Source organism: Saccopteryx leptura, chromosome 2 (genome assembly GCF_036850995.1).
Source record: "Saccopteryx leptura isolate mSacLep1 chromosome 2, mSacLep1_pri_phased_curated, whole genome shotgun sequence".
Lineage (NCBI taxonomy): Eukaryota > Metazoa > Chordata > Mammalia > Chiroptera > Emballonuridae > Saccopteryx > Saccopteryx leptura.
This window is the reverse complement of record NC_089504.1, coordinates 75537182-75553053: the sequence shown is the minus strand read 5'-3', so window position 1 is coordinate 75553053 and position 15872 is coordinate 75537182. Positions and strand designations below refer to the sequence as shown.

General features: G+C 43.8%; 1 protein-coding gene across 2 annotated transcripts in view; it reads left to right on the top strand.

Moving 5' to 3' along the window:
• The window catches only part of TTC39B (tetratricopeptide repeat domain 39B), a 164764-nt gene that overhangs the window by 104417 nt on the left and 44475 nt on the right, over positions 1-15872 (top strand). For both annotated transcript variants that reach the window (XM_066368200.1, XM_066368199.1), the window contains 3 exons: positions 4649-4780; positions 6645-6721; positions 13918-13985. In XM_066368200.1, the coding sequence (XP_066224297.1) occupies positions 4649-4780; positions 6645-6721; positions 13918-13985 (277 nt within the window). The remainder of the gene's footprint in view (positions 1-4648; positions 4781-6644; positions 6722-13917; positions 13986-15872) is intronic.

Sequence of the window (15872 nt, the reverse complement as noted above, 5' to 3'; positions counted from 1 at the left end):
TCTTCATTCAGGTTCTCTATGCCTTGTTCTTTCTCTTCTACTTCAGGAACCGCTATTATGCGGATATTGTTTCTCTTCATGTTGTCACAGAGCTCTCTTAGTGTTTTCTCAGACTTTTTGACCCTCTTTTCTTTTTGATGTTCTGCTTCTGTGCTTTCACTTAGCTTGTCCTCTAAGTTGCTGATTCAATCCTCTGCTTCATCCAGCCTGCTTTTCCTTCTTTCTAGTGTAGTCTTCATTTCTGATAATTGTGTTTGTCATTTCTGTCTGATTCTTTTTTATGATTTTAGTGTCCTTTTTGATGCTTACAATTTTTTTAAGTCTATCCATTGTAGCTTTGAGATCCTTAAGCACCTTAACAATCATTATTTTAAACTCTGCATCTGTTAATTTGATTACTTCCATTTCATCCAGATCTTTTTCTGGAGATTTTTCTTGCTGATTCATATGGCTTACGTTCTTCTTTCTTCCCATTGTTTCTGTTTGTGGTTTGCAGGCTTGTTCGAGTTATGATTTCCTTAACTAGTAGAGCCACTTTTCCCTTTTATGTATCTTAACTGGGTCAGTTGTGAGGAGCCCTTCCTTAAGATGTCACTCTAACAAGGGTTGTTAGGTCCTGAATTGATGCTCTTTACATCTGGCCTCTGGATGTGCCCTCCCTGGACCTTCTTGGCTGTAGCTTGGCGCAGGCCAGTGGGGGTTACTGCCTATGACTGGCCCTTATCTATCTTTTTGTAGCAATAGTCGATCCAGATCCTGTGGCTGCCTCTGCTGAGCCCAGGTGCCATTGTTAATATCAACTGCAGTCTTAGGCTGGCTTTTATCTACTTTTGGCCTGGAGGATGTTCGTTTAAATCAGGGGTCCCCAAACTTTTTACACAGGGGGCCAGCTCACTGTCCCTCAGACCGTTGGAGGGCCAGAATATAAAAAAACTATGAACAAATCCCTATGCACACTGCACATATCTTATTTTAAAGTAAAAAAACAAAACGGGAACAAATACAATATTTAAAATAAAGAACAAGTAAATTTAAATCAACAAACTGACCAGTATTTCAATGGGAACTATGCTCCTCTCACTGACCACCAATGAAAGAGGTGCTCCTTCCGGAAGTGCAGCGAGGGCCGGTTAAATGGCCTCAGGGGGCTTCATGCGGCCTGCAGGCCGTAGTTTGGGGACCCCTGGTTTAAATGTTTAGGTTACCCTGAGATCCGCTTTCTGCCACATCTTATTGCTGGCTACTTGTTGGGCTCAGTACTAAAAATCAGGGGTTAGGTAAGGTATTGGATGTGGCTTGAACCTTAGCCTCAGGTATCGTTCTATCCAACCTTCTATTTTTATTTTATTTTATTATTTTATTTTATTTTATTTATTTTATTTTATTTTATTTTATTATTTTATTTTATTTTAATTATTTTATTTTATTTATTATTATTTTTTTTTGTATTTTTCTGAAGCCAGAAACGGGGGAGGCAGTGAGACAGACTCCTGCATGCCCCTGACTGGGATCCACCCAGCACGCCCACCAGGGGGCGATGCTCTGCCCATCCAGGGCGTCGCTCTGTTGCGACCAGAGCCACTCTAGCACCTGAGGCAGAGGCCACAGAGCCATCCTCAGTGCCTGGGCCATCTTTGCTCCAATGGAGCCTCGGCTGTGGGAGGGGAAGAGAGAGAGAGGAAGGAGATGGGGAGGGGTAGAGAAGCGAATGGGTGCTTCTCCTGTGTGCCCTGGCCGGGAATCAAACCCGGGACTCCTGCATGCCAGGCCTATGCTCTACCACTGAGCCAACCAGCCAGGGCTATTTTATTTTATTTTATATACAATACTTTATTTTCTTTTAAGCCCTCAGAAGGGTGTGGCCATAGGAGTCCAATGGGTGTGGCCTTTGTGGTCCGAAAGGCCTGTCTGTTGTAGGCCTGCCCCCACTGCTGCTGCCCCCTCCGGCGTTCAGATACCCGTGTTGCTGGCAGGGGCCCACCGCTGTGGTCACTGCAGTTTTCGCCTCATCTCCGCTGGTGGAACTGCAGGCGTGAGCCCTGTCTGCAAGCTGTGGCTGGCCCCTGTCCTCCACCTCACCCCTGCGGGTGTCCAAGCTGCAAGTCTTGGCCAGTTCCTGAGCCTCCACCTGCCCTCACGGGCAGGACTGCGTTCACACACTAGGCTTCAGCCTCGGGCTCCTGGCTTCCACCCCTGCAGACAGGACTGCGCTTCCGCATTTTGCCACAGCCCACCCTCTGGTGAGCACTCAGCAGTGTGGGGGTGGCATTATAGCTCAGGCCTCAGCACTCATTATTGTATCCCTGACGGGTTCCCTGCTTCTAAGTGACTCTGCTCTGAGTGCAGCAGGAGAGCTTCCGTTTGGTTGGTGACCTACTTTACTTCCCTTTGCTGGTATTGCTGGTACCAGGAAAAATATTCATTTTAGATTTGGGGAGTGACTCAGCCCAGGGGTTAGGGTGGCTGTCCCTCAAAGTGTTAGTCCCTGTGCCTTCTAGATTACACTCTCTTCCTGCTACTCCGGTCCTCTCAGCTCTCCCGTCCCCCAGAGTCCCGGGTGAGTGGTTGTGAAAGAGTTTCTGTGCAGTGCCTTTAAGACGAATTCTGGGTTTGAGAAATCTTTCTCTGTGTCACAAACAGTATCCTGACTTGTTTCACAGCTAAATACTGTCCGTAGGCCTCTTCTAGGTGTGGGGCTGCGGGCTGGGGCTTCAGTCCGGGTGCCCAGGACCCTCCCCTCTCCGGTAAAACCCCACCACCACGCGAGTCCCTCCGGGCCGCCGCTCGCTCCCGGGAGCTGGGCAACCCTCTCCGCGTTTCTGCTTTTCCTACCAGTCTCAGTGTGGCTTCTTCTGTGATCTTTGGTTATAGATTCCTCTTGGTTTAGTCCGTAGTTGGTTTTTCCAGATGATTGTTCTTAAAATTAAGTTGTAATCCACTTTGGTTGTAGGAGGTGGAAGTGGGAACGTCCGCCTACTCTATCACCGTCTTGCCGCCCCCTGTGACTATGTCTTTCTTGACAGGAGTACTTACTCTTACATTGTGCCTTTAAACACAGTCGCTTACTTAGATGAAACTAAGACCTCATGTAATAATTTTCTAGAAGATTAGCTGGACACAGAAGTGGGAATCTCATCATTTGAGACATCAATAGGGTGATGTGATTCCAGTCCTTCACTTTGAATCTTAGAAATGAATTGACCTACTGGGATGCTCCTATGGTGATTCTCTTAATAGAAGACCTTTCCCTATTAGCATTTCAGAGGATAGGAACATATGCTAAAATAGATGGTGAAGCCCATAGCCTAAGGAAATTGTCCAGTGTGTCTCCAACACTTGTCTCACAGCCTCTCCCTTGTCTATTTCTGGTCCTTTCCCTCAATGCCTTCTCCATCTCTCCCTCCTCTACTTCCCTCTGCCTTCCTCTCTCTCTGTCCTTTTTTTCTTTGTTTCTTCTTTCTCAGCCTGCTTTTTTAGTCAAACATGTCTCATTTTTCTCTCTGCCACTGACACCCTTCTAAACAAAATATGGAATGAAAATAAATGTATTAGTATTGTATTTAGTGGAGTTATATGTATATTCTCTGGTCTTTATATATGCTTGACTTAAACGTTTTTCCTACTTGAATACTTGTTTTTCTCTTGGAGGACCTTTTGGTTTAAACATGAGGTTTGAAACCACAATTACTGATTAACTTTGGGCTGTCCTTTTTTGTGGTCCTTTTGAAAGCTAGTACTGTTACTTTTTAGAACAAACTGCAAATTACCAAAGGATGTTTAGACTATTTCTATGGGGGAAGTTATAAAGGGGCTTGCATTTTTTTTTTTTTTTTTTTTTTTTGCTGTTGTGATTACATTTGAGTTAAAAACAAAATTGTGCATTGATATTTTAAATTTTAGAAATATTTAACATAATTTAATAAGTTTTGAGAAAAGTAGTTTTTGTTACAGCCTGAGAATCTGAGATGTCTGTTACACATGAGGTGAGCTCCTTAACACTCTAAGTGATTCTCATTGATAACTTGATAATTCGAACTATCAAGAACTTTAAACAGGAATCTCGGATAATGAAATTAGATTAGAGAAAGTGTTTAAAATGCACTTTTGTCAGGGCCCTTTCCTGCCTACATCACTTTATTGCAAAAATCTTTCTTCCTCTTGGTCCCTGGCTAGGAGAGGAGAGAGGAGGATTGTAAGGGAGCCTTTATCTTTCAAAAAACATCAGAATCTGTCTATCACAAAATATATAATATTTCAGTGGCTTTTATTTTAGCACTACCTCCCTCGGAGCTAAAGACAATACACTGTTCCTTGTTCAGATGATAAAAAAATGGTTTGCTTTGAAAGGTTTTCTAGGAAATGAATCCGCACGCTGCCCCCTTGTGCTGAAACAGGAAAAAGCACTTTGTCTCGTGTTTGAACCTGGAATGTTTTGTGCTGCCTGTGGGTTGGAAAGTCTTTGATACTTGAGTATTTTAGGGCCTGTCTTTTACAGTCCATATTATTTCAGTGACTTGGATAAAAGAGTAAAGATTATAATTGAAAGTCAAGATATGCTCTTACTAGGATTTCTCATGATTGCTATCAGGTAGTGCTAGAATGCTTTTCAGTTGAATTGAAATGTGCTAATTTCCTGTGTTGCCCCCAGCGCCAAGGACAGCATGTACCATGCCTTGGGCTACAGTACCATTGTGGTGTTGCAAGCCATCATGACCTTCGAGCAACTGGACATCCAAAATGGCATTTCTGCCATGAGGGACGCCTTACAAACCTGCCAAAAGTAGGAACTGCGTAATTATATGCTTGAGATGTGACTAGAAACCTTTGTGTCTGTGTGATAAAATGAATGCGGTTTGCCAGACTGAGAGCTCTGTTGGAAGTTGTCCACAGTTGTAGAAAAAGGACTTGAGCTGCAAGGCTTTCTGGGCCTCATGTAGTTTTACAGAATAGAGACAAAAAATTCCTGTCAGGAATTGCAGTATGCGTCCCGTTTGAACAGACACTTGGCATTTATGCCTGACACTGTCCTTTTTGTTGACGACCTACAGAGAAGGGCTGAGGGAGATTTCTGTGGGTGAGCAGAGGGTCTCCAGGGTCGTCCTGTGGCAGATGAGTTCAGGTACCGCATCCCACACCTGGCCACGCAAGGCACAGGCTTCTGTTTGTGGGAAATGCTGCAGATCAGAAGGGAATGTTTTATTTGTTTAAAAAGAATGTGGCTGTGGTAGTGCAGTGGATAGAATGTTGACCTAGGACGCTGAGGTCGCCAGTTCGAGGCCCTGGGCTTGCCTGCTTAAGTCATACATGGGAGTTGACGCATCCTGCTACTCCCCCCTTCTCTTTCTCTCTCTCTCTCTTTTCTCTCTCCCCTCTCTCTTTCTAAAAATGAATAAATAAAATCTAAGAACAAAACAAAACAGAACGTGGTTGAACACTATGGTCGGTGAAAATAAGATGAATTTTTGTCTCATCAGGCGGTGGCACAGTGGATAGAGTGTCGGACTGGGATGCAGAGGACCCAGGTTTGAAACCCTGAGGTTGCTGGCTTGAGCGCGGGCTCATCTGGTTTGAGTGCGGGATCATAGACATGACCCCATGGTCACTGGCTTGAGCCCAGAGGTTGCTGGCTTGAGCCCAAGGTTGCTGGCTTGAGCAAGGGGTCACTCGCTCTGCTTTAACCCCCTGATCAAGGCACATATGAGAAAGCAATCAATGAACAACTAAAGTGCTGCAACAAAGAATTGATGCTTTTCATCTCTCTCCCTTCCTGTCAGTCCCTCTCTCTGTCTCTGTCACGCACACAAAAAATCAGATGGACTTTCAGTTTATTTTAATCCTTGCTCTATGTGTATAGGAATACCCTAGCAAAAGCTGTTAGTTAGCGTTAGTGAATTTTAACATTGGTGGAATTATATACTCATGTAATTATATATGTTCCAAACCCCACGAGGAGAGAGCTTTTAAACATTGCATTCTTAAGTTTTTTGTTTTTTTTTTTAAAGTGAGGTTGAGGGAGAAGAGGGACAGACAGACAGGAAGGGAGAAAGAGTTTTGGCACCTTAGTTGTTCACTGATTGCTTTCTCTTATGTGCCTTGACCAGGGGGTCCAGCTGAACCAGTGACCCCTTGCTCAAGCCAGCGACCCTGGGCTTCAAGCCAGTGATCTTTTCAGTGACCATAGGGTCATGTCTGTGATCCTATGCTCAAGCCAGCGACCCAGTGACCTCAGGGTTTCGAACCTAGGTCCTCAGCGCCCCAGGCTGATGCTCTACCTACTGCTCCACTGCCTGGTCAGGCTTAAGTTCATTCTTTACCTGGTGACTCTTACCTCAGAAATACTGATTTCAGCCATAGAGATCAGGGAAGGGTGCTTGGCAGGGTAGGTATGCACTGTTTTGTGTGGGTTTGTTCATGCACGTGTTCAGTGAGTGGGAGCTGAGTGCCCACAGTGTGCCAGCCAGTGCTGGGAGACGGGGATATGGTGTAGAAAGGGTGGTCTCTGCCCTGTGGACTTCAGGGTTCAGCTCTGCCTTGGCTACTCTTTGGTGTGATTGTGATTGAAGTGAATGGTCAAATGAAAATGAGCTCAGACTAATATATTGGTATTTTTTTCTATTTCCTTCCCTTCTGCTTATTCTATGAAGATATAGGAAAAAAAACACGGTTGTAGAATCTTTCTCAAGTTTTCTTTCTAGAGGATCATTGGAACAAATGACTGAAGGTAAGAATTATTTAAAAGATATTTTTTTCCTTTCTTTAAAAAATTGAAATGGAACCATGCTCATAAAATTTCACACTTAAATGTATCATAGGAAGTAAATGGAAATGTTTTTTTCTCTTTCCCATCATACTCTCCAGAAGTAACCATTGGTTTTGAAGCTTTGTAGAATTTTCTGTGTGTGTGTGTGTGTATCTTTATTATATGCGGCTTAAGTGTCTGTTTGTTGCCAATAGCTTATTGGTTGCTTGCATAACTGTACTAGCCAATGGGGTGAAGTTGCCACGGCTGAACACAAATTGAGCGGGTCAGGGGGAAGGTGAACATTTGTTTGCATTGGCAATCATCTGCCCTTTTTTTTTTTTTGTATTTTTCTGAAGCTGGAAACGGGGAGAGACAGTCAGACAGACTCCCGCATGCGCTCGACCGGGATCCACCTGGCATGCCCACCAGGGGCGATGCTCTGCCCACCAGGGGGCGATGCTCTGCCCCTCCGGGGCGTCGCTCTGCCGCGACCAGAGCCACTCTAGCGCCTGGGGCAGAGGCCAAGGAGCCATCCCCAGCGCCCGGGCCATCTTTGCTCCAATGAAGCCTTGGCTGCGGGAGGGGAAGAGAGAGACAGAGAGGAAGGAGGGGGGGGTGGAGAAGCAAATGGGCGGTTCTCCTATGTGCCCTGGCCGGAATCGAACCCGGGTCCCCCACACGCCAGGCCGATGCTCTACCGCTGAGCCAACTGGCCAGGGCCATCTGCTTTTGAAACAATTTAAGGCTGAACGCAAATTGAGCGTGTCAGGGGGAAGGTGAACATTTATTTGCATTGGCAATCATCTGTTTTACATAAAAACTACATCTTAACGTAATTTCTTTTAAGAATGCCTCCTAATCACCTTTATTTATTGAGCTAGCGGTGGCTCTTAAGAAATGTACCACCAGTGGTTTCCTTCATTGCACTCTACTTTAAGCAATAGGCAAGTAGAATGGGGAAACCTCGTGGGGCACTAAGCAAAGGGGCATCCTCGCTGCCTGCCCTGGGTAATTCAGTTTGAATTAGCAGACACCTTTGCACAAATCATTTTAATTACAATTTATAATATCTAGAACAGTGGTCATTTCGTATGACTGCCAGACTTTCTAGTATATATATATATGAACATATGCATAAGGTACATATGCAGTTTTTGTAGGTGTTCATTTATTGTTTATTCTTACAAGCATAGAATCACATTATATATATTGTTCCACAACATAATCTTTTTTAATTTAAAATTTTTATTTGAAATTTATTGTGTTGACATGGTTTCAAGTGTCTCACTCAATATAACACCCTCTACACACTGCATCGTGCCCCCATGCCCCATGTACAGTCTCTTTCCAGCCCTTTCACCCCCTCGGGCCTTCCCCCTCCCTCCACCTGGATTGTTTTTTTGATGTTGACATTTTCCCTGACAACACATATAACCTGGACTTCATCCTGTTTGCTGGCTATGTGGTATTCCATAGGATGGGGTACCATAATTTACTTGCTTTTTCTCTATTGAAGGACAGGTACATTGTTTTCATTATTATGAATTATGCTGTCCTAAAATTCTTATACCTATGCATTTTTGTGTTTCAGAGGACTGAGTCTTAAAATGGAATTATTGGAACTTAGGATTTGAAAATTGATAATATTTATAGGTACTGCCTATGTTTTTCCCCAAGAGTCAGGTCAGTTTGTATTCATCTTTTTTTTTTTTTTTTTTTTTTTTTTTTTTTTTTAGAGAAGTGGTAGGGAAAGGGACAGACAGGGACAGACAGACAGGAAGGGAGAGAGATGAGAAGCATCAACTCATAGTTGTGGTGTCTCACTTGTGGATTGCTGGTTTTCTCATATGTGCCTTGACCAGTGGGCTCCAGCTGAGCCAGTGACCCCTTGCTCAAGCCAGTGACCTTGGGCTTCAAGCCAGGGGCCATGGGGTCACGTCTATGATCCCACACTCAAACCGGTGATCCTTCACTCAAGCTGGTGAGCCCACGGTTAGGCCATATGAGACTTGTTCAAGCCAGTGACCTCAGGGTTTCGAACCTGGGTCGTCAGCATCCCAGGCCAGTGGGTCAGGCCAGTGTGTATTCTTATCATCCATGCATGAGAGTTGTTGTTTCTCTATAAGTGATTAAAATTTTTTTCAAGGTAAAAATAATTTTGATACTTTGAAGACCATTGATAGTGTTTCACAGTATAAAAGATATTTGGTTTGTGGACATTCAGGAAATATTCAAGAATCCAGGAATGGTTACAGCACATTGATCAGCTAGATAGGAGGAAATGAGTGTTTTTGTTGTTAATTGCTTCACACTCCCACTGAAATCAGGACAGAATCCCATGATCAGCTCTGTTTTCTAAGTGTTACACACTAATCAGCACGATTTATAGGAAATAAACATCCAGATACCCTGCAGAAGAGGAAATAATGTTCATCTGTGGCCATTCTAGAATTAAGCTTCTGCCATCCAAGGAGAATCTGTGTATTTGTTGTCATCGTCAAATATACTCTCTGGAAGAGGCAAGACAAAATAATAGAAGTACCCTTGGCTGATTAAGGCCCAGGCAATTCTGGTTGCTGATGGAGACATTCTTAGTCTTACAGTTGATGGCAAACACATTTCTGAATGTGTTTTATTATGGAGTTTTATTTTTCTAGAAGAAAAAATCCTCACCTTGCTGTAGACATTGAAGAACTTGTGACAACATTTGCATGATGTAAGGCTGGACTACTGATTATAGGAGAGACTTGCTCCAAAAGGGCGTGATACTGGCCCTTCAACCATGATAGAACAGAATGGCATTTCAGGGTCACTCCAGGCAGTTGGAGCCCTTCTTCTTTTTCTTCAGAAAATGGCCTGTAAGAACCCATAAGAATTCTCTTTATCCCCTCAATTTTGAGTAGAATATGGCTTAATAGTTTCCATTGTTGGGCATTGAAGTAAATTGGCCCCAGTAGTCCTAAAGTCCACTAAAGTAGGTCAGTGGTAGGTAAAATGGGCCTCAAAGAAACATGACTCTTATTATATTCTCCTTTCTGTTTTCCTCAATACAGTTTCTCTCCAGGGGCCTATTGACCCCTGCTTCCCTTTTTCTTTGCAATGTGGAGACTTACATTTGAGATTATTTTGTGTGTGACAGAGACAGAGAGAGGGACAGATGGTGACAGACAGACAGGAAGGGAGAGAGAGATGAGAATCATCAATTCTTTGTTGCGGCTCCTTAGTTGTTTATTGATTGCGTTCTCATATGTGCCTTAACTGGGGAGCTACAGCAGAGAGTGACCCCTTGCTCAAGCCAGTGACCTTTGGGCTCAAGCCAGTGACCCTGGGCTTCAAGCCAGCAACCTCTGGGCTCAAGCCAGTGATCCTGTGCTCAAGCTGGGTGAGCCCATACTCATGCCGGCTCTCTTGGGGTTTTGAAAATGGGTCCCCCATGTCCCAGTCTAACACTCCATCCACTGTACCACTGCCTGGCCAGGTTGAGATTTTTTATAAACCTTAGTTTTGGGAAGAATAACATGGTAATTTTACTGTAAGTATAAATAATAATAATTTTAAAAGTAATTAGTGATAATACCGTATTGTATCTATGTGTCAGACATAGTTCTTGATGCTTTTCTTTACATTATTCAGTCTAATCTGTGTAACCTGCCTTTTATGGACTAGGAACCGATGTTCAGAAGATTAGACACATGGCCCAAGATCGCATGCCTAGCAGAGCAGGGTCCAAACCTGAGTTGCCTTTCCTTAAGCCTTAGATCTTCCCATTGTACCCAGGCTTCTCCTGTAGGCGTGTAGAAAAGGACGACAACTGGGTCATATGCGGATAAGGGAGATGCTGAATTGTTCCTGTGTTAGATATCTTAAAAATAGGTGGTACTGTGTTTTTTATCTTTTTATGACGTCTTTGGACATAGCACTTTAGAAAATCTGGAATAGGTAGAAAATTACTTTCTGCTAAATATTAAAAAATAAACAAGAATGGGATATTACTACATATTGAGAAGACTGTCCAAAATCTGGAACATTGGCAACAGGAGATGTTGCCAATGGTGTGGAACAGGAGGAACTGCCATTCATGGTTGATGTGAGTGCAAAATGGTACTGCCATTTTGGAGGTAGCTTGGCAGGCTCTTAGGAAACTAAGTATACTTTGCCATACAATACAGTAATTGCTCTCTTTAATATTTACTCAAAGAGCTGAAACTTATTTTCGTGCAAAAATCTGCAAATGAATGTTTATATAGCAGCTTTATTCATAATTACCAAAACTTGTAAGCAACCAAGATGTCCTCCAGGAGGTGAGTGGATAAGCATCCAGACAGTAGAATATTATTTAGCACTAAAAAAGAGCCATCAAGCCATGAGAATACATGAAGGAAGCTTAAATGCACATTAGTAAGTGGAAGACACCAATCTGAAAAGGTTACATACTGTATGATTTCAACTCTAGGACATCCTGGAAAAAGAACAACTGTGGAGACAGTAGAAAGGTCAATGGTTGCCAGGGGATCATGTGGAAGGACGAATCGGTAGAGCAGGGAGGATTTTAGGGCGGTGAAACAGTCTCTCTGTATGACCCCATACTGGTGGATACACGTCATTATACACCTGTCCCTCATAGAGAATGTGCACCATCAACAGTGAAACCTGAAGAAAACTGTGGGCTTTGGGTGATTATGATGCCAATGGAAGTCCATCCACTGTAACAGATCTATCACTGGGCGTGGGGGGCTGACAGTGGGAGAGCTGCGCATGTGTGGGGCAGAGGGCGAAGGGAAAATCTCTGTACCATACACTCAATTTTGCTTTGAGCCTGAAACTGCTTTAAAAAATAAGAAAAATAAATGGACTGTGGCTATGGCCTATTCTGAAATATAGGTCTATTTACACTTTTGTATCTAAAGGCATATTTAGCTAACATTTTGGTACAAAATGAAGCTATTTCCTAAAATGAACTAAGGAATTGTGAAGAAATGAAGCTTTTGTAAATTAGGCTGCATTTTACTCCTAATGAGTTCGGCTGCCGCTGCAGCCCAGACAGACATTGTGTTCACGGGAGCACATCAAATGTCGTAGCTTGCGTGTGTGATTGGTTTTTCCCCTTGGTGATTTTCATGTGCATCCTTGCGTGGATGGCTGTGTGAATATATTTAAGCTTTTCATAGGTTTAACATGGAACACACCTGTTCTCTCATGGCTGCACATGGGCCTAAATGGCTTTCAAATTGCCTTTAAGAACAGGTATTCATATGCAGTGCTTATTATGTGAGAGGGGTTTAATACAAAGAATATGTACAGATGGTGTACAGAGTTCAAACTTTCTTGCCTTTTATCTCTGCTTTCTGCTTATATCCGTTAGCTGCTCTTAGATTTGTCCATCTGTAACTTAGCCATGACTCTTTCACCCTTCTGCTCAGCTCTCTGCAAGGACTCACCATTGCCTACTGGGTCAAGCCCAGACTCTGACATTCAAGGTTGTCCGTAATGTAGCCCTGACTTACATTCCCAGACTCATTGGCCCCTCCTCACTTTACACCTTGAGCTTCAGGCACACCCACGGGCGACCTCCGTGCCACACTGCGTCACCCCTTGGCCCTACCCCACGCCCGCTGTCTGTGTCACTGAACAGCTTTCAAAGGGAGCAGTTCCTAACAATTCCTGCTTTGTTACAAATGCAGGTAGGGAGAGAGCATTCAGGTGACTCTGTACAAATAGAAGTTACCAGTTTTTATCCCACTGGATACACTGTGAAAACCCAAAAGCACACTTTGAGTTGAGGTGTGTGAAGGACTGATACCCTGTTGGTGCTTCCACGCCTCAGATTTGGCCCCATATGTGTGTGTGCTCTTGTGGGATCTTAGCTGCATAGTTGCTTTTTTACAAAGTCAGTCTGTAGAATATGAGCATGACAGGAAGTTGAACTGATCTGTGAGAACAACCAGTGGGCCTCAGGAGGGTGTGCACACATGTGTAAGTGTGTGTGTATGTGTGTCAGGCGGGAGGTCTGGTGTGTAAATGAAAGAAATAAAGCACTAGTTCTTATCCAGTTGGATTGAACAGCATTTCCACTACCACAGAAATACCCTGTTTTTCAGTTACATCACAAAAGATAATCTGCTTTCTGAGCTTTTCCAAAAAGCATGACCCGGCCCCAGGGCTGTAAGCTTAGTGAAAGTAGACAGCAGGTTTGGGCGCTTCTCTGAGAGGTGAGCTCCCCACACAGCACCTCCCTGGGCTCTTCCCCTGTGAAGTAGAGACGTTATCTCCAACCTTTGGAAGTGGGGAAACCAGCAGAAAGGTAGGCTTGCTTTCTTGAGGTCCTGTAAGCTAAGTACTGGGCTGAGCCTTGCCTCCAGCCCAGGCTGTTCAATACCCCAACTCCATTTACTTAAATAAAACACCAATTTGTATTTCATGGATAAAACAGGAATCTGCTGATGTTTTTAATGCAGAAATGCAAAGCTTGCCCCCTTCTCCCCAGTCTCTGCAAGTGTAGTGGCTTGTTTGGGAAGGCAGGCCACGTGGTGTGAGGCACCTGCGTGTCCCTGAGATGCGCACGGCTGTACGTTTGCCTGGGCTTTGTCCCTGTGCTCCATGTCGCAGCGATCAGACCAGCCTGAAACTGCGCGAGGGTACCTTTCCCGTCAAGTCTTTTGTGTGTGAGGAGCCATGACTTGTGCATTCAGACGGTTCTTTTCCAACAACCTAGAGAACTGCTGTTTTCTCTTCAGGTTAATAATGTGTCTAATCATTGCCATGGTTATCATACCTTCCTATTTTAGAAGTTAGAATTCATAAATTTAAGTTTTTTCAATATTTATAACTGTGTTAAACTTGCATATTACTGTTTAAAAAATAAGTTTTAAAAAAAATGCTTTTAACTTTTGGTTTCCTTTTGCAAGCTAGTTTGGGTCTTTCTGACACCAGTCTTGTCCATTTACATTTGAGTGGAACCATAAAATGACTTGCCTGAACCATTTCACTCGTTCTGAGAGAGTCTTGCTGAGAGACTGAGAACTGAGCTCATTATTCCACTTTCACAGAAACATCAGAGCAACTAGGTTTCGGTGTCTCTCTTGGGCTCATTTATCTACTAGTCTTTTCTGAACATCTCAGAGCAGTTATCATGGACATGGGATTTTCCTTAATATGATTTTATTTGTCTTTAATAGAGGAAATGCATGCTGAAATCTGTTATGCCGAGTGTCTCCTACAGAAAGCAGCACTCACGTTTGTGCAGGTAATGAACCTTCGCCTTCGAGTCGGTATTGCTGGGGAAGCCTGCCAACGCTCCGTAGGAAGCATGTGGCTCATTCTGTGTCCGTGCTTCAGTTCTTTTGACTCAGGGTTGCAAGAAAGACATTTGCTATTCTGATAAACTTGGGCTGAAAAACAATTCCAGGGAGCTTTATTCCTGTTCAAATGCACTTAGGGTCTGTTTTAAACTTCAGTCCACTGGGAACCACTGCCTTTTAAAGAAACTGTCTTGCAAGTACCACACCTAATTTCAGGACGCTTCTCTGTGTAGAAACGGAGCTTACCTCTCGCTGTGCTTGCTGTCATTGGTAGAGGACTGGACACACAGCAGTGGCCTGGGCATAAGAGGCTTCCCTAATCCTTGGCCATTCCCTTCTTGCACCAGATGCTTCAGCAAACTCAGTTATGCATGCATAGAGAGCAACACCCCTCATGTAGACTTCGGATTCTACCCCCCCCCCCCCCCATTTTCATTCTCCTGTGTTGCTGTTAGTTCTACCTTTGGAAGAGCATTTTTAAAAAGTCACTAAAAACCCGATGAACCTTTTCTTATGCAGCATTTTAATTGCACCTCTAAGAAATGGCACGTCAGTACCTCACCTATCATTGTATCTTCCAATGCTTTGGAAAGACGGTTAAACATCACGTCTACACGAGTAACAGTGATGGATTCTGTGAGGTGGAGATTGTAAGGGGCCAGAAAAAAACCTTAAATTTATTCAACTTTAAAGTAGGAAGTCTTCCTCAATCTCGGTGTTTCTCATGGTATTGAAAGTTGCTCTTCTCTTTTTCTGGAGGTTGACCTCTTAGGTCGGATTCTGGGTTAGTAAAATTGAATCAGTCTGGTCTATGACCCTGTTCCCTAAAACCCAACATATTATGAAGGCTGATTGAAACAAGTCTGACTGCCTCAGTAAACATAATGCTGGACATGGAGGGCTTCAGTTGTTTTTTTCCTTGATATGTTTTCCAGATTTTTTGTCGGGGACTTGTAATTAAACATCTGGGAGATATCTGTGGCTTTCTTCTTCCTCGTGCCTCCATATGCAGTCAGTTTCATGGTCATGCTTCTTTTACCTTTTGAAGATTGAGCAGCTGCACCTCTTTCTCTTTCTTCTGCCTATAATTGTTCCAGTGGAAGGCTCATCAGCCCTCCCCGAAACTGCAGAGCAACCAGTGACTCTCTCTCTAATTTTTCTTACCTCCAACTCCTTCTCCGTTATGTAACTGAGCACCCTGACGACGATGAGCATGTCACCTTGTCCGTTCACTGCTTCAGCACTTAGTACCTCTAATGGGCTGTTGCAATGGCTCTGTATTAGAATATCAGAAATAGGGGGTGCTTTTTCAAACTAAACTGTTATCTCCTTCCAAGTTCCCTACTTCCCTCTTAACTGATGTCCTCAGAGGGCAGGTATGTTGCACAGTTGGGCGGCATGGGTAGAAGTGACTTTCTTACTCCTTAGTCATTCCCTTCTTTGCTGTAGATTTCTGCAGTAGTGGTGAGTTACACAACACAGATGGCAAACCACACCATGATATGTAATGCTTCCTTACCTTCCCACCCGGTTTACTTGCAAAGTTTACATCACATCTGCTTTGCATTTCTTCACCAAGCCACTTACCAATCGTGTGTGTGTGTGTGTGTGTGTGTGTGTGTGTGTGTGTGTACTTCCAGGATGCTTTAGTGGTTGCTTCACGCCCCCCAGCTCTCCCACCTTTGTGCTCTCACGGTCTCCTGCTGTGCATGCCTCCATCTGTGCATTCCTCGATTCCTTAGCCCACTGCATAGCTTTCGTCCAATTTTTCATACAGGTGTCTGGTATAAAATAGGCATTCAGCCAATGTTGGTGAATCATGAAATGAGATA